This window comes from Hylaeus volcanicus, chromosome 4 (genome assembly GCF_026283585.1).
Source record: "Hylaeus volcanicus isolate JK05 chromosome 4, UHH_iyHylVolc1.0_haploid, whole genome shotgun sequence".
NCBI lineage: Eukaryota > Metazoa > Arthropoda > Insecta > Hymenoptera > Colletidae > Hylaeus > Hylaeus volcanicus.
This window is the reverse complement of record NC_071979.1, coordinates 17,286,144-17,304,649: the sequence shown is the minus strand read 5'-3', so window position 1 is coordinate 17,304,649 and position 18,506 is coordinate 17,286,144. Positions and strand designations below refer to the sequence as shown.

The 18,506-nt window shown below is 38.1% G+C and overlaps 1 protein-coding gene across 2 annotated transcripts in view; it reads right to left on the bottom strand.

Annotated features, from left to right (window-relative positions):
- The window catches only part of LOC128874661 (guanylate cyclase soluble subunit beta-1), a 30,753-nt gene extending 12,804 nt beyond the window's left edge, over positions 1-17,949 (bottom strand). For both annotated transcript variants that reach the window (XM_054119592.1, XM_054119593.1), the window contains exons 1-9: positions 17,823-17,949; positions 17,361-17,434; positions 9,822-9,922; positions 9,074-9,192; positions 6,964-7,119; positions 5,392-5,545; positions 5,073-5,227; positions 3,601-3,729; positions 3,411-3,493 (exon numbers count right to left, since the gene is read on the bottom strand). In XM_054119592.1, coding sequence (XP_053975567.1) covers positions 3,411-3,493; positions 3,601-3,729; positions 5,073-5,227; positions 5,392-5,545; positions 6,964-7,119; positions 9,074-9,192; positions 9,822-9,922; positions 17,361-17,434; positions 17,823-17,825 — 974 coding nt within the window. In that variant the 5' untranslated portion in view covers positions 17,826-17,949. The remainder of the gene's footprint in view (positions 1-3,410; positions 3,494-3,600; positions 3,730-5,072; positions 5,228-5,391; positions 5,546-6,963; positions 7,120-9,073; positions 9,193-9,821; positions 9,923-17,360; positions 17,435-17,822) is intronic.
- Between the last annotated feature and the right edge of the window lie 557 nt (positions 17,950-18,506).

The following is an 18,506-nucleotide window of genomic DNA, read 5'->3' as shown; positions in this document are numbered from 1 at the left end:
TTAATATTTTCTTTATTGAATTTCTTGGATATTTTAAGCATCCGTGTTTTCATTTTTGTTGTTCACTTTTCCATATAAAAAAGTTAAATGTTGAAGTTAGTTGAAGTTTATAAAATCGAAAGGAAATCCCATGAAGTATTAATTATTTATAAATTAATGTAAATTTCGTTTTTATTTATGAAGTCTTAAAGGTTTAAAAATTGCACGAATTTCTATCAATTTATTCGTTTTCTTATTAATTTCGCAACTCATATAAATAACTAATACTTTTTTGTACTCTATCTATTCTAGAGATTTCCAAGAATATGTAGAATATTATTGTTTATAAAAAGGAAGTTAATAAATTACAATTTTACGTACTTCTTTTGGAAATTGATCAGTGTACAAATACTTTCTACACCCACTGTATAGCACCTAGAAAGCTCTGACAAGAAGTCCCTAATGCAAATCCTTTTGTAAACGTAACTCTCGCACCAGTTGCGTTTAGTTTGACTCTCGGAGTCACGGGGCCCTGTTCGACGGTACAAAAGAAAGTTATCGCAGTAAACAGGCAGCGTAATAGGAGCTAACTCAATTAAGCTTTAAATTTATCCGCTGACTACCTCGACATTTCTGCTCGAATAAATCCCTGCTAACTCTAAACTACAGTGGGAATTATCTGGGCGTTAATCGTCGCCCCATAGAGGAGCGACGAACGCTCGAACGAACGCGCAAAAAGCTGGAGCGCGCGATGTAGCAATTGCGCGATGTAGCAATTACGCGATCGGATTTTCAACGACGAGTGCACCTGTATACGCCGCGACGAAAACCGCAGGAACGACTGATTGCGATGGGATCAACTTCGTCATGTACTCAAGAATCAGAGGCGCGTATAAAAGGATCGAAGGTGCAAATTATATTCGTAAAAAATGAGCTTTCACTTTTTACACTTGTAGAATATTTGATCTACAGGGTGAATTACGAATCGTGATCAGTGGAGATTATTCTGTTATTAGCAGTCCTGTTATTAGACGCCTATCTGTTAGAGGATTTCAAGGCGAATACGATAAATCAATAGTTGAAGGTCATTCAAGGTTAGATAGGCTGACGATAATAGAAAATAAATTGTTTGAAAGCACTCTTCAAATATTTCATTAATTAATTTTATTTGCGTACTTACTGCTATAGCAAGTGTTCAAAATGACGACCTTGAACTTGGATGCATTTTCTAAAACATGTTAATGTAGAAAAGATTGCACGATGAACTTCATTTGAATCAATTACAATGCAAAAGTTGATAAAAACATATTCAATCGAACTGCTAATAACAGAATAATCTCCACTGATCCCGATTCGTTATTCACCTTGTATAAAAGGTGGTAGCGAAGCACAGATTGTCACTTGAGACACTAATCAATTGTCATTATTCAATATCGTATATTCCATGAAGAATTTGAATGATTTGAAAAGTGAATGCTATCATGGGTGTGGAGTTGCTAAATCTACAAAACACTCTTAAGTATATAGAGTATACGTATTTTGCGAGGAGTATTTGAAATACTAACATATATATAGATCCATCACATATCTATAAGCTTTGGAAGTGCAACTTCATTTCCTAAAGTACTTCCAGAGTATAGAAGGTTTGAATCCACTTGTAAGATGCTTGATCCCATCGCTAACGAGTACTCGACGGAATGGGCGTCAGAATATATGAAGAGAGATACACGGCGCGATGTTTGATGCATTCGAGTAGCACTGGAGGTGCAAACTAGGAGAAACGAAGAATAAGAGTAGACGGAGGCGAGAATGGAACGAATGAAAACAACGCGAGGCTAGAGATTATTCGAATGGGAGCGATTCGGTGACAGCGTGATGGAAATTCATGTGCGTGTGGTACAACGCAACGAGACGCTAGAATGGTTGAAATTATACCAGCAGTTATTTTATGAAAATAAACGGGTAGATATCTTGAAACTCATTTAGAATCTAAAACACAATATACATTATCATATCAAAAACATAGTAAAAGGTACTGTTTATTCCTTCTAAAATTCACTTATCTTCTTACACGATAATACAGGCAATGAATAGTGTCGAAAATTGTCTAGTATCATTCAAAGTGAGGATTGTCAAAAAATGTATCGATAATTGGTGTATTTACCTCATTTTTCGAACAGTGACAGGGTATACATCACGATGAATCAATAGGCAAAACCTACTTAGCGCGATACAAGGTACGTCGATTTACGATAACAACCTGGATAAGGTAACGCGCATAAGTCTGCCGTCGTGGCGTCACGTTTCGTTCTCTCCTGTATTTCTTGGCATTCGAAGCAAGACACTTCTGATCCGTGGGGAAAGGCCGCAGTATAAGAATCGTAGAACGATTTGTTTCCTTCAAATAAGATTGGCAATTAAGCTCCTGGACCTAGCAGAATACTGATAGCTCTTTCGTTTATCCGATCACGCTTCGCTATCCCCTGTCTTCATTCCTGGTAATGTGTTCGCAATGTACCGCATTATTTGCCTCTTTATTATCAAAAAGCATTCAAATTATTCTCATCAGACAATGCCAATAATAAATAAAAACTACCAAACACTGGAATGACACCAGCGTGAAAACGAAACGACACGAAGCAAGATTTTAATGACGGCAACAGTAACACGTTACAGTATCATGTTACTGTAACGTATTACTGTAACATGATATTGTAACATAATACTGTTCAATTTTTGCAAGTTTGTGTATTGTAATTGTCACTCTCTGCCCCACTGTGCGTCGCAGGCGAAACACGCCGATCGAAGCGTCCTCGCGTTGACTGATTGGTGCAATGCGTACGTGTTGTTTACCCCAATTGAAACTCGATTCATTAACTAGACGAGAATTGAGGCGCGACGCAAATTAACGTATCCCTACAAATAGTGAAATTAATTCACGGAGTGGATATTATCGCGACATTTACGAATTACTAGCCATTTAGGTGGATTTTGGAATTCGCATAAACACGTGATTGCATTTGCACGACTTGTAATGAGTCGAAGCTGCGTCGTTGATTGCAGAGGATCAATTGGAATCGTTTCAACGTGACACATTTAATCTGACAAAATGTCTCTTTATCGCATATGAAGGTTGATGAAAATGAATTCTAGAGTCTTGGGTGGAGTATGATCTTCGTTTCATTTAATTGTGGCGCATCCTTAAAATTTGCTTAGGTTTTACGTGTTGCTTAGGCAATTAAAGGTTAAAATTAAAGATTAAATAAAGAAAAATAGATTAAATTGTAAGAGCTGTCTCATATTATTAGCTACAACTTTGTCTGAAGTAGAAAATAACCAATGTCAGAAAAAATATCGTATCATAAATCTGCGTTCGAAATAACGAAACTTCTGCATTACATGATACGCAATAACTTCACGTAAAATCTCACCTGGTTAAGTCGTCGAGATTCATAACGCTGGGATAGCAGAGAAAGATGACGAGATCCGACTCGGGTATGTACAACATTTGTCCCTGGAAAAGCAACAAACTTGGTCATGACAGGGGAACGTGCTAATCCATAAACGCAGCTAGAAATTGCGCCCTGAACTGTACATTTGCATCCGACGATCAGTACTAACTTTCAAGCGCAGACAGGAGTACTCCTCGGTAGCATCAACGCGCATCACTCCCTTCTTCGTTCGCAGCACGTACACCGTGTTTATGTGGGACAATATGTTCTCGAACGTTAATTCTAAATGTGGCCTGACCTACGACAACGAAGCTGCATGTTTACTTGAATTCGAGATGCACAAACCAAAGTCATATTAAACCAAAGTTGGAGGAACCAATTGTGATTTGCTTTGATTTAAACAAAGATAATTTATATCAGTGGAGGTACTTAGTCTATATCATATCGATAAGAAATTTATTGCATCCAGAAGGAAATTATAAAAATTCATAACCATTTTCAACATTTACCAGAAATATTTCTATTTCTTTACCAAGGTATCATAAAACAAGTAAACAAACCACAAATATTTCATTATTTAATATATTAGTAAAGCAATCATTTTAATTGTTGAAATGTGTTTCCATCGTGTGAAACGTTTACTCCAGAATTGTTGGAAGGAAATTGAATTATGCGCGCGCAACGATTCTCAACGATTCCTTGAGATCTAGTAGGTGAAATTCAGTGACGACGACAGGGGAATAATAATGGGAGGATAATTGATTACGCTCGCGAACACGTGCACGTGCAGTTATGCAAATGGAGTTAAATGGTTCTGTTTCGTCGGTGCGTGTCATATCGTTTGAAACAAACCGCATTTGAAAGATATATGATCGCACGCGCGCATGCGGATCCCCATGAATAATATCAGCCAGTGGCCACGACGTGTCGGACAATAACGTAATTTCGTGGGCCACGCTAACTAATGCGCCAGTTCGTGAAATAAAACGCCATTATCAGTCCCTCGTCGCTCGTTATACGGGTAACCCTACCGCGTAATTGAAATTAAAATGATTTTTGTGGTAGACCTGTATTTCCACACTGGGAAGAGCAATTATCCACGCAAGATTATAGTTATTCGCGGTGCATGTGCAGTTGATGACATTTAGACCTGTTATTTCGACGTCATTTCATTAATAAAACACGAGCGAGAGAAGTAATTGCTTTAGTTGATATAATAAATTGATTATTTACCAAGTGATTATTTCATTTTCGCTACAATGGTATTGGAAAATTGAATGATATTTAGGAATGATTATAATGTACTTCCTGAACTTTGTGTTTTAAACAATATTTTTGCTTCGATAAGTATAAATATAATAAATACGGTTTTTTTTTTTATTTAAAATACAACTGGATGGTTCTGCGTTCGTTATTCCTCTTTTTCTGATCTAGATTTATACGTTGAAGTAATGGAAAAGATTAATCATCGCGTACACTCCCTACAAGAGGCACGAGTTACCGTGAGAATAAAGAGATATGAGAGATTAAATAATAGAAACTCATTGCTACAAACGTGTACCGTGTGGATTTATCAAATTAGAGAGCTTACTCTTAACATCTCATGCATCGGATGGATGAATCGTAGTCGTGTAAACTTACGGTCAGAAGAATGTCGTTCAGTTTGCAATTACCAGAGCACACTTGGGGTATGACACGAGTTATGGTGCAACCAGTTTGGACTATGGTGAGGTCCTGGTTGAACATCAGATGAAACGGGAAAACTCGGCAGAACGTCATGGGGCTCACTTTGGGTTCTGTAACAGATTGCAAAAGGAATTTTGTGATTAAAAAAAGGGATTCTATTGAAGTTACTTTATTTAAGACATTCTGCTTTCGAAAATCGTGTTTTAAGTATAGATCGTGAAGAAATTATTTTTCTAACGAGGGATTACTGTTGAATAAATCGAGTGCTACTTACCAACAGATAAAGTCTCCAATTCAGCTATCATAGGGTTCGAAACTACCCCCGGCCCGGACGTGTTGGTTATCAGAAATTGCACGTGATCGCACTCGTTCTTTGTCTTCAATATCCGCATCTCTACGTCCGTGCCGTGGAGCTTTTTCGCCACGGTCTATGACGATGAAAGTTATAACTCGTTTAATCCCGGTTCGTTTCCGCCTCAGTGAATTTGTTACGACGAAAATTAAATAGCCAACGTCTATCGATCTAACGCGCGTTTAACTGGGGCCAACAAAAACGAGCACCGTGACGCGTTATATTGGCATAAATGTCATTACTATGGAACGCCCGTTTTCCACGATAAAAGCCTTATAGGTAAACGTATGTCGGTGCTTTGGGTACAAATAATTTCCCTTTGAAGGAGAATTGCGACGTTCAGAAAATCCTACACTACCCAATTGTTGATTGTTTCTAGAAATTATGCCCAGTTCGTTGATTTTACGAAAAACTGTATTTAAAATTTGTCTACAATACTAAATAGAAATCAGTGAGGTCAAAGATGATGTAATGTTAGCATAAGATTAACTGAACTCTCTTTTCTATGAAAAATAGGCTTTCTATAATAGAATAGTGATATTCCAGATGAATAATTTATACGACGATACTGAGCGTAAAATAGCGTCCAGAATCGAGTTCCAGAATATTAAAATGAGAAGATGAATCGGCCAGTCCAGTGCCTGTATCAGAATTCTCTGTGGGATCAAACTTTTACGATCTATCGATCTTCTCCATTTGCTGATATCCGCTCTTTAAAAAGGAACATCACCAAATCGACGCATCTCAATTTTTATGAAGTATCGTGCTTTAACATAGCGAGTAAAGAAATCACAAAATAAATGTAAGAAAGAACACTGAGTATGTGTCTAATATTTTTCAAGACTCAGCTTGTGATTCAATATTCACCAAACTTGAACGAACTTGTGTTTCATGTGTCAGTTCAAAATAGCCGCTAGAAAGTTATTACTAACATCTTCATTTGATTTAACAGGGTCACCATTAACCCATTCACTGCCAGACAAAGCGTTTTGCCTTAGGCGCCAAGATTTAATACAGATGTGTAATCTAGGTTATTATTTTGATAATAAAAAATGATATTAAATTTATTATTTTTAAAAGAAAATTTACGATCTCCTTTTGCAATAATTCGTAACTCAAAAGGCTACGCTGTGTAGCATAACTATAGCACCAGCTATATTCTTAAATGTTTCGAACTTTTAAGTTCAGAGATCAATGTAAAAATCATTATTAATCATATCCTTTCAGCTCATATAATTGATCTTTTTTCGTTCCTGCTCAAAAGTCTGAAATATTTAAAAATATAGGGGTGCTATAGTTATACTCCGCAGTGTATAAACTTATCCCTTGAGTAATTGCAATCAATTTGAACTACGAGACATCTCGTAGTTGGTAGTGAATGGGTTAATCGCGAAACCCTGAATTATTCCATTAACAATATTATCTATCGGGTTATACTTGAAGATTTTCGGTCACCAGTTCAGATGGCCCAACGTGGTAATTTTCCTAAAATACCTTAACGATACCAATGACGATATGCTCCAAACCAGGTCGATCGGAGTAATAATGCAATATAAGCGCTCCATCATCTGGCCTCTCTGTGCAACGGAAAGAGGGCGCCCTCATTCCAGGGTACAAAGTGCCTAAATGATCGTGAAGGGCGTCCAAATTCTGTAATTAAACGTTACCAGACCCTCGTTAGTATGTTGGTATACTGAAACTAACGAAGCACATTATTTCATCAGCGCGCGAAATGTTCCGTCCATAACTTGCTTTCAACAATCAAAATTTACGTTTGCTGGTTGAAATGCGTGATCATGCACTATAATACCTGTCGTCTGGTCTCAGCGCAACGTGCTATTCGTTACAATTACATCACGAGGAGCGCGGAAAGCCAGTGTAACGACAGGAACGTAAAGTACCTTAGATGGAATCATTAGAAAACAAATAATTGTTGGTTCGAGTTATTCCTGACCTATTCGCAAAATTGAATTTTAAGCGTTCTTCTGAAAAGTTCAAAGATTAATTTTTTCCTGACAATTTTATCGACGAGTACACCCATCAGGGTGGATATAATCATTGTTTTCATTTCATGGAAATAAAATATCTTTGTTCGACGTGTACCGATATAGGACGAGAACAAACTGCCTGTACGTGACACCTGACTCGCAGAGAACCGGAAATGAAACCTGGCGGAAGAAAAACGCCACGACTGATAATCTCGTTCCGCGACGGCGTTCCATTTGTTAATCACATTGCGCGCATTCATCGCGATAGACGTTTCTTGTTACGCGTGTGCGATTTTCTTCAATTTTACTCTCCGCTCAAACGCATGTTTTAACTACGGTCGTTAAATGTGTTCGGTTGAACGAGTTAAAGTCATTTTATTATAAATTTTAATCGCTTTATTGATCCAAATGGAACGCGAGTATCGTTCCAACAAGAAATCAACAATTTATTGATCATTACGTATGGGCGAGAAAATTCGGCGCGATCGAGAACTGGCAATAACTCCACGGTTTGTATTCTGTCCGCGTGAACGAGTTTATGCGTTTTTTGTCCAATTACTCAGCTACGCGTTGCGGCAATCGCTGACCGGTCGGTCGTGTCTCCTCGGAACGGGTATCCAGGGTTTAGAAATGCATCGAAAGCGGAATGCGCGAATGAAAATTCCGCGGTACGCAGGTGCACCAGCGGGGATGGGCACATTCGAATGATTTTATAATAGCAATACATGTGAATTACTGAATATATGTATTAGGTTCATCAATCAATCGTTTTTAACCTTTCTAATCTTTTAAAAAAATCATGTGTTGAAAGCCTTTCTGAAAAATAATATTAATGTGTCTATTAATTAAGTAGGAACGTTTACCACAGAGTGAGTACGAATGAGCCGTGGCTATGGAAGAACTAGGGCATATTTGGAATTTTATAAAATGCCAACTATTCAAGATATTAGTTTGCCGTTCACTGCACAAATCGATTAACTCCACTTTAAAAAAATCATTAAATTAAGTGTCAAAGCACTTGGTATAGCCATAACTTTTTATATTTATAATAACTTTCCTGAATAATAAAGATTAACACCATTAAACGACAAACATTATTACATCGTATTATTATTTGTACATTATTTCATCGTATTACTCAACTTTTTCTTTTATGGAGTTAATCGATTTATAAAATGAACGGTTCAAATGTAACTTTTACATGAATTTAACAGTCGGATTAATGATTAATCCTTTCCCCTATATTTTTCTCTGATTCCAGAGTTATTCGAGTAGAAGCTAGCGCAAGAATTTTTAGATTGTCCCATTCCATCGGAAAGTTCTTTGATTTCAATGCGAAGAATGCCATTTGTACCCAATGTGCCTTGATGTCTCGAAACCTGGAGGAGAGAACGACCATGGAAATAAATAAAACGCGTTGGAACGCAACTTGGCAGAGAGCTGCGATCGATCTGCCTACGTATCATCATTTCTGGAGACTTTCACTTCCAGGCCGCATGGAAACGGAATCGCAGGAATCTCGATGTCGCTCGTCGCACGCGTCGCTCCCAGGTGATATTATTTAGCTTGTCGCGAAAGTGAACTTTGAAACAACGACGCGCCTACGCGCGATTTACCTGTAAGAAGTCTCTAGGTGTCGCTCCCAGCACCTGGAGGATCTTGTCGTAGCCAGAGTCTTGGCAGAACTCGAAGAACATCCGACCGAACAACTCCAAGATCTCATCGGCTGGAATGTCTAAAACAGAATAGATTCTCCATGGAATATTTGATTCGATTAAAGTTGACCCATTCACTGGCAACTACGAGATGTTTCGTAGTTCAAATTGATTGCAATTACTCAAGGGATAAGATTATAGCCTTCTGAGTCACGAATTATTGCAAAAGAAGATCGTAAACTTTCTTTTTAACCCTTTCAGACCTTAATTATTTTTTTTCTCGTACTAATGTAATTTAATTTTTAGGGTTAATTCGGACTAAAATTAGTATGGAAAATTTTTTTAAAAATCTTTATAGTGTAGTTTTTGAGGAAAACTGGTCTTTCTTCATGTGCACAAATAAGGATATTCGCCCTAAACGGTAGTGTCGGTGATTTTTAAATTTTGTGTCCTCAATTGTGGATGCCCAGTATGAAAGGGATAAAACAACAAATTTAATATAACTTTTTATTATCAAAATAATTGATCAAAACCTAGATTACACATCTGTATTAAATCGTGACGCCCGAGCCAAAACGCTTTCAATTTGCCTATCAGTGAATGGGTTAACCAGACTCCTAGTAATTATTACTAATGAGACTTCAGATTTTTCAGTGATTCAACCTAGAAACTATGTTGTATTCGTTCAAATTTGCGAAAATGTACATACTGAGCCTATTGACTGCAGCTGCTATAATGTTGTATGTAATTTCATCGTCGTAGATCTGGCGAACCAAGAACTGTCCATCCATATTAACAGCCGCATCTTTCCTGTATTAACAAAACGTGAATAAACAAGTTAGCGAAAATGTACAGTTAGTTCTATTTAAAACTCTTCTAGTTCTATTTAAAGTCCATTCAAACTGAAAAGAATTTTCGCATGCATATTGTCGTCCATGAGTTTGGACGCAATTTATAAGTTGCGATGTGACCTCGAACTTCAAGACAGAGCTAAGTATAGGATTCATAAAAGTTTCCAAAGTTGTTTCACGATATTATGCTAATCACGTAACGACACTTCGCACTTTCTATCGACAGTGCAAACGTTCGAAGAACCGAAAGTACGATTATACAATTAGCGAAAGGTTTGTTTACTACTATGTTGCGTTCCATTTTAAAAGTAAGCGTCGCAGTGAAATTAATTGCCGGGGTTAACGCGTCTGAACAAAGTAAATACTTCCGGGTCTGGCAAGAGTCGGAGTATTTTAACAGGTTGCTAAAACCTCTTCGCGGTTTCTATCGAGTTCACCAAGTAAAGCTGAAAGCCACTTCAACCGTTTGACATGGATATGAGCTGTCACGCCGAGCACGCCTCAACGTTTTCATGAAATTTTTCGAGAGCCTTTCCTGTATCTAAATGAAAGCAGGAATTCGCCTCAAATGGAACGTGCAGATAACTTTGAAATGGTGCGCGCGTATGTGTAAATTCTTGCTCGAATTTATCATTATCAGACAAATCATGCATGTTTCGATTCATACAGTCTGTTCGAGAACGAGTTCGAGTGCGTAGGGCAAAACTTTTCCTTGAAAATCGATAGAGGAGAAAATCGAACGCGACAAAACAGCGGGATCACCCCACCTTGATGCTTTATTATCAATAAGTTGTCCAGTCACCTCCATTGTTAATAATAATCTGGCATCTCCGGAGCATACTTTTCACTAATTTAATAGCATAGCCTTGGGACAAAGACCTCCATATTAATCGAATCTGTCGATATAGCTGTTTCACGGACCAGATGATCTTTTACCCTCAGAGCTTGATCTTCATGATGGATGAACGTGCCCAAAAATAAGCTTCGTTCGAAAAAATTACATTGTCCCAATCACATTCTAAATTTTCTTTCCCCTAAGCGAGACTTTTTTGATGACGAAATATGCTGTACTGTGATCAAGCTGTCCCTCCATGACCCTGCTGTCTTGTCACGCTCGAATTTCTCTTTATTAATTTCCAAAAAGGTTTCTCCGTACACGCTCTTCTCGAACAGACTGTAAGTACATACGAGAAACGTATACAATAAAATCACGAAAGACGATGGTAACATACAAAATTGAACGATAAAATGGTGGAAAGGAAGTAAACGAGAATTAAAAGTAGAATGACAAGGAGTTAAAAAGATCTTCTCAATTGTTGTATCATTTGTATCATTCTACTTATAATGTTATGGTAACCCTTCATAACTTTGTCATTCCTTTTTCTAGTCGCGTTTATCACTAACGATGAGTAGGAAGAATTATTTGAAATTCTTAATTAAGAAACCATGGTATGATAGAGTTAACCTCACTATGCCTTTGTTTAAGAAAACTAAACATAATTGCGTTTGACAGAATCCTGGCAATCTAAAAAAAAAGCAGCTGAAGAGAAGTTTTTCCTGGTCTTCTAGTAAACCATTCTGCATAATACTCATTTCAAAAATCCTTTAACTTTCAAATGAAACATTGTTTTGCGCGACTGCACATGGTGATAACATTTGCATGCATCGATTCAAACAGGACAACGTACACGAAACGCCCAGCAACAGTTTCTGCATTTCCCAAAACACGTGAATGGGATCTGTACAATTTGTATCGCGAAATTTGTAAACACGCCGTCCTCGAGCTGCTGTGGAACGTCATTTAGGACGGCTAAAGTGACCCCTCTTGGGCGAGCTTTCAAGAGTCATCGTCATACCGTACTCTCAACAGAGGTAACCCACATTCCGGTGCCTCTCGTGCGAAATTCTCGCAAACAATACATGCCTCGTCACAGCATGAACCAGTTATTTTATTCAAAATTAGAAAAAGACGTTATAACGCTTATTCCCACAGAATAACACTCGCTCGATCAACAAACCGTTTAAAGTTTTCATTTCCACGATTAACACATTCGCGATCGCTGACGTGAATTCACGTCACTTGAAATTCTATTTCCGATTATGAAAAAATGATGAAAACCTTTTTATTTTATACACTACATATTTAGAACATTGATATTTCAAAACATATTTTGTAGTTTTTATCTTCGCCGCAACGATCCAGCTTCAGAATTTTATTACTGTTAATAATAAATTTTGTACAGAATTTTTCAGAATAAAATTTTGTTTAATAAGCAAAAAACATCGAATTAAGAATAATGAGATTGGTTCATACCGCCTTAATCGCTTTTCAGATGCATTAAATTGCTACAAGGCGGACATCTCTTTTACACTTTGAAGTTGACCTTGTTTTCTTCGAACATGGCGCGAGGATAAGAAAAGCTTATTAGATCTTCTTAGACAAGGGAACATCATGAGAGAAGAAAGTTGCGCTACGTTCAGTCTGAAATAAATTTATACAGCATAAAAACGTACTAAACGTGTTTTCTTTCGTGCTCTTTGATAAACATTTTAACGCGATGAAAAGTCCCATCAAAGCTTGTCAACTGAAATAATGTTATGTCAGTTATTCTTGAACTAGTTTTCGAATTCAACGATGCTTCAAAATATTCGCAGACAAGCTACAGTATATGCAAATTAAAGGATGCAAATTAAGCTGTAGTACGTGTAATAGCAATAAATGGAATAATATCAAGATAATACGTGCACCGTCGACTAATTGGAGAAGTAGTTTGTTAGCGCAGAGGTTTGATGGTGTAAACAACTTTCTTTAGCATCTGTCGAGTAACTCGAATAGATGAACGCGCTTATGGCTGTGCTGCGTCGAGGAAGGAAAAGAGCATCACGCTGGAACAACGTCGCGAAGTGCAATTACCGCGCAAAGACGGAAAATCGAATTGAGAGGCTTCCAAGGAGCTGTAACCGCACTTAGAACGTCGACTTGTACTTGTTATCAAACTAGATAGTATGTTACCCCCTTTCCGTTCCGGGGAATGTCAATATTGTACCCGAAGTTACCAGAGACTTCGATTAAAAAATTCGTTTGATTCAACTTGTCTTTTTTTCATGTAACACAATATTAACAAAGGAAAAAGAAAGGTCTGTTAAATGAAATTAAATTGACTTCGATGTTATCTTCAAATGTACTAAAAGAAAATTATTAGTTCGATTTTGATGATTAAATTTATTCATAAGGATTAAATTATGAAGATAGAAAAAGAGAAAAATACTAATAACCCACATTCATATTAACATCCATCATTAAATACTCTAACATCGCGAATATGGACTCTAAAAATAGACTTGAACGTTCTCGTCGCCGATAAAGTTTTTTCATACTCGCGAAAGTGCGAATCTGCGCGAAGGGTGGACAGTATACGCGGATAATCATGTTCTAACTATGCCATAAATAACCGGGCATTAACATACTACCTAACCGTTTAATTGAGTCTTAGTAAACCCACGAAACTCGGAGTTTACAAGCCGCGCTATAACGAGCAAACAGTAATTTCCGGCAGCCGTAAAAATGCAAACTGTGGAACGCACGAGCCAAGAGCATTTGCTTAAGGTTTTCAAATAAATTATTCGACTTAAAGCGAGAGAAGAGTTCCAGGCTTAAAGAGCATTCATTGTAAACGTACGCATGCTTCGGAAATCCTTTCATGAATTTCCAGAAACATAAATATTTTCATTGTTTGCCTCTGACTCGATAGTACGACTAATAAATCTTTTTTCAACACAGAACATTAAAAGTTTCTCATTACATTCAGGTATAACTTCTCGTTGGAGACGAGAAGTCCAATAAAATTTGTTATCTCATATCATTTTTAACACAAGCAGAAAGACGGACGATGAATAACGAATAGAAAACTTCAGCTGTTCCAAACTTCCAAGCTATTTAGTTTCCGGTTCTGTTGTGGACTTTACTGATGGTCTCAGGAAAGTTTTAACGAGGGTTTTTTTGATAAAAATAAAATACTTCGGATAGCATTGTCTTCTACTGTATAATGTCTTTCCTTCTACTATGCTATACTTAACACATTCGCGACTGCTGACGTGAATTCACATCACTTGAAATTCTAGTCCTGGTTATGAAAGAACGATGAAAATCTTTTTATTTGATGCACTACATATTTACAACAGTGATATTTCAAAATATATTTTGTAGCTTTTATCTTCGCCGCAACGATACAAATTTACGATGTCCAGCTTCAGAATTGTATTATTGTCGCCAGTACTCGGTATTAAAAACGTAAAATATCTGCCGGTTGTGAATGTGTTAAGAATAGAATTTGAAACGGTGAATAGTATGATCGAAAATGAACCCAATAAAATAGGAACCTTCCTATTCACTCTAACTAAATAAACAGAATAAGACAAAGTCTCGGAGACATACTGATTCCTCTGAAAACCGTAGAAAGGATATTCAAAGAATATTTCTGATTACAATAAACGCTTCATAAGAGAACACAATTCTTCTCCCCGCTTATTCATCCCCAGAAGTAACGGATTCCTTCATTATTCCCAATGAATGCTCTCGGAAGCCTTTCTTTCTTTCTTTATTATTTTTTTCATTTACCATTTAGCCCCAAATGTGCGCATTCTGTTGAGACCACCCGTCGCCGTCTTTAAAAATTCTCTGTGAGGGAAGGATTGTCCTTCCAGAGCACGTGTCTCGCGATAATTCCGCGCCCTTTACTGCCAAGAAAACGTTTACAGCGCATAAATCCGCGTTACGAGCCAGTTGGCTGAGCTGAATCCTTTTCGTTCTTTTCTTATAGATTCCGTGGTTCGCAGGAGAGTTTCGCGAAGTGGTCTCGCAATCTCGAAAGGAGACTCTAAAGGTCCATTGACGAGGGAAACTGAGATCGAATTCCTTAAGTAAAAACGACAGAGGATAAGAAGTTCTGGTACATCGTGACTGTAAAAAGTTCAGCTCGCGGATTGCGGTTCTTATGCGTTTCGGGCGCCTTTGGCACTGCCATTCTGATCCGTCCATCGAGTTCTAAACTCGAAAGAAGGAGGTAAATCCCATATCAAGGAATCGTAGCGCTACGAATCAAGCTACGACAGGTATAATTGTAAAACACAGTGTAATATTGAATCGCAAAGACGGCTATATATTAGGTCATCCCAGAAATTCATGCCACTTATACTTCTGCCATTCAAATATATATGTGAAACATACTTTTAAATAACTAATGGTAACTAAATTTTACGCATGACGAGTATACTCGTCATGACATAAAATACTACTTTTTCACTCAATGACGAATATATACGTCAATCACAGCTGATTGGTTAATTTCTATATAAATTAATGAAGACATGATTTAATTAGTACAAAATTTCTGAGATTTATGTCACCAAATCAAACCAAATTGAAGTGTATTGCGTGGATGATATGTATTGCACGTTCGGGAATTTTCATTTGCGCTTCTTACGGTTTCTTTACTTTGAAGAAGTAAAACCCGAGACGGGTTTCCCTCCAGAACGACACAGTATGATTGGTAAACAATAAAACACTTATGCAGCCTGTTCGATCTAGGATTTAAGGATTCGCCCTGTAGACGCAGGCCCGTGGACAAACACCCTGGAACGCGTGCCAATATTTCGATGGCGTGTCGCTGAATCAATACACTCGGAGTATTGGGTAAACAAAAGTTTATTAAGCGAACTTGTTGATCCGACGAGGAAACGAAAACAAGATTTGCCGTTTCTCCGCATATTTTTCCTTTCGAGCGTGCACCTAGATTTGCATTCATCTTTCTTTATTGATACGAAGCGATTGAAGAAAAATCTATCATTGGTTCCTAATAATAAATAAAAGTTAATACACCGAAACGCAAACTGATATTCTACGAGAATAATCTAATATAAAGCGATGCCTTGAAAATACTTGTAGAAATATATACAGATTCTACTCGAGTGTTAAGCGACCTTAAAACGGCCTTCAAAACTTCCACCTATAAAATAACAATTTTCAATATATTCTCAACCATTAGAAACGATTGCGTTAGCGTACGAGTATCGCTCTGCGTTTATGCGCGCGTAGAGCTGGGAGCGTGCTTGGGAAGGGTAGTATGAATAGCGTGCGGTGGTAGTAGGAAAGTTATAGAGTCGAGAGAGCATTAAGGAAACATTAAGAGTCTTTTCACGGCGACCCTTTAAGAACGGAATACCGCAGTAAAGGGTAAACGTATCGTAAGTGTGAAAAGAGCAATTGTCCTCTTAGTAATGGAGCCTATGAAATGTCGGCGATGTAAGAAATATTTACCTCAGTTTTAGAAAACAGAACAGAAGTTAGAAACAGAAGTGTGAAAGCACTTCGTTCAGTCATAAGTTTTTATATTTATCATAACTTTCCTGAATAATAAAGGTTGAAACCATTAAACGACATCATTATTAAGCCGCATTATTATTATTAATTATTATTATTTGTTCATTATTTCATCGCATTTCACAACTTTTTGTTGTATGGAGTTAATCGATTTATGCAATGAACGACTCATATATTAATTTGAGTAGCAGAAGAATAAGTGACATGAACTTCTGGAACGTCCTAATAAATTTTGTACTATGGTAATTTCAAACCTACTACATTTTATTTCTGTTCTTATCCAATAATGACGGCATAGGAAATGTAATCTTCAACAAATTCTTGAGCTAAAGCTCTGAATTTTAATTACGACTATCCAAACGTCAAAGTTCGATTTCAATACACTTGCCTCTCAAATTATCCAAACATTACTCAGCCCCGATCTAAAGGTATCATGCGAAACGTGCTCGAAACCAGCATCGGGTTCATTGAATCAGAAATTCAATCATTTCTCCGGCTCCGATTGGGCGGAAAATTCAATATAAATTCCGTCGAGTACTGCAGGGGCGAAGACGAGTCCAGGGTGGATCGGTGAAATTTCAATTAAAGAATCCAAGGGATTCGGGTCACGGATGCATCGAACTTCGTTATTCGCGGCGCGGCGGTGGAGGGAAATGGAGCTGACCGAGCACGGGGACGCACCACGTGGCTTGTGGAAGCGTCTTCTGGCGGTAATCTTTTTATCTACCCAGTGACACACAATAGAACCACCCACGAAAGCCAACGGGCGTGGCTGACAATGGTAAACAAGAGAAACTAAAAAGAGAGTCATGCAGAAATTAAGTTATGTGTATTTCAGAATTGAGCATTGGGTCAAGTACTATCATCTACAAGAATAATAATGGTAATACATCAATGACTAATCGTACTGACTACTGAGTAGTCGCAATAGCATTTTAACCAACACTGTCGACACCAAAAGCCAGGAGGTAAATAATCGTGCGAGTCGGCGCGAAACGCGTGCCCACGTTTTACCTACTTTATCGCCTCCCACGTCTCGCTGTCAAAGGTCTTCACAACCAGCAGCTCGAGGGCGTAATTCACAAAACCGTACTGCACAGAAAACAAAGGTTAGATTCTGTGTTTCCCTCCATCAACATCAGAATTGGAACTGTCGCGGCGTGGCTGTGGAATTACATCTGGTCTCACGTGTTCGTTACCGATTGCGATTAACTCTTTGCAGCACGGGTTTTAAAATATATTTTTAAAACATATTCAAGCACAGTGATCCAACAATCCATCCTCACACATCAACACCACCTCGCATAAACACGTTTCCAAATGCACGAAGGATCTATGATTTATCAATAATAAAGTCCTTCCGCTGCAAAGAGTTAACGTCCATCGACTGTCAACAGATCCTGTCGTGTCCTTCGTATGATCGCGTGCGCTCGATCCTTGCTTTCGTCGCGACAGTTCTCCTCATGATTGCTCAACGTACCATGATGATCGTCGAGAAGCTGACTGGAAGACTTTCCTTCGTATCATTCCATTCTAATTGCCATAGAAGCCGTGTTTACCTCGTGCACACGAGCCGCGTACTGGAAAGTCGGTCCGCCTTCCACCAGAGACGATAGGTATCGATTTTCCGGAGCCAACAGCTGCGCCACCTACGTACCAACCCTGTCTGCTCCTCTTCGGTACGTTCTCCATGCGCCTCCTACACCCTATCGCTACCAATCCGCTTTGGCGGCATGAAATCGACGATATTACTCGCTGGATGAATACATATAAGACCATTATCGCGAACGTACGATCAGTCGTTCAGCTTCGAGTCACGTGGTCCTCGAAAAAGACCATCGTCCATCCTTCGGCTTTCTCTTCGATTAAGTTGCGAGGATCTTGATAAGAAGTTTATTTACGCTGCGGAAGCGTTCGGTGTGCTTCCTGCTTGCAAGAACGAGGGAGATGCTGTCGTGCTTCCGGGGGATTTATTTGGGAGAAGAGCTGAGATAGAAGATTGCATAGCATGAGGGGTAGAGAGGTATTGTCGTTGGAAGAAATAGCGTAGAGTTATGTTCATTAAATCTAAAATTAGTGAAATCGTGCTCCATTAAATAGAAATTTGCGTGAGGGGTAGAGAGAGACTGTCGTTGGAAGAAATAGCGTAGAGTTATGTTCGTTA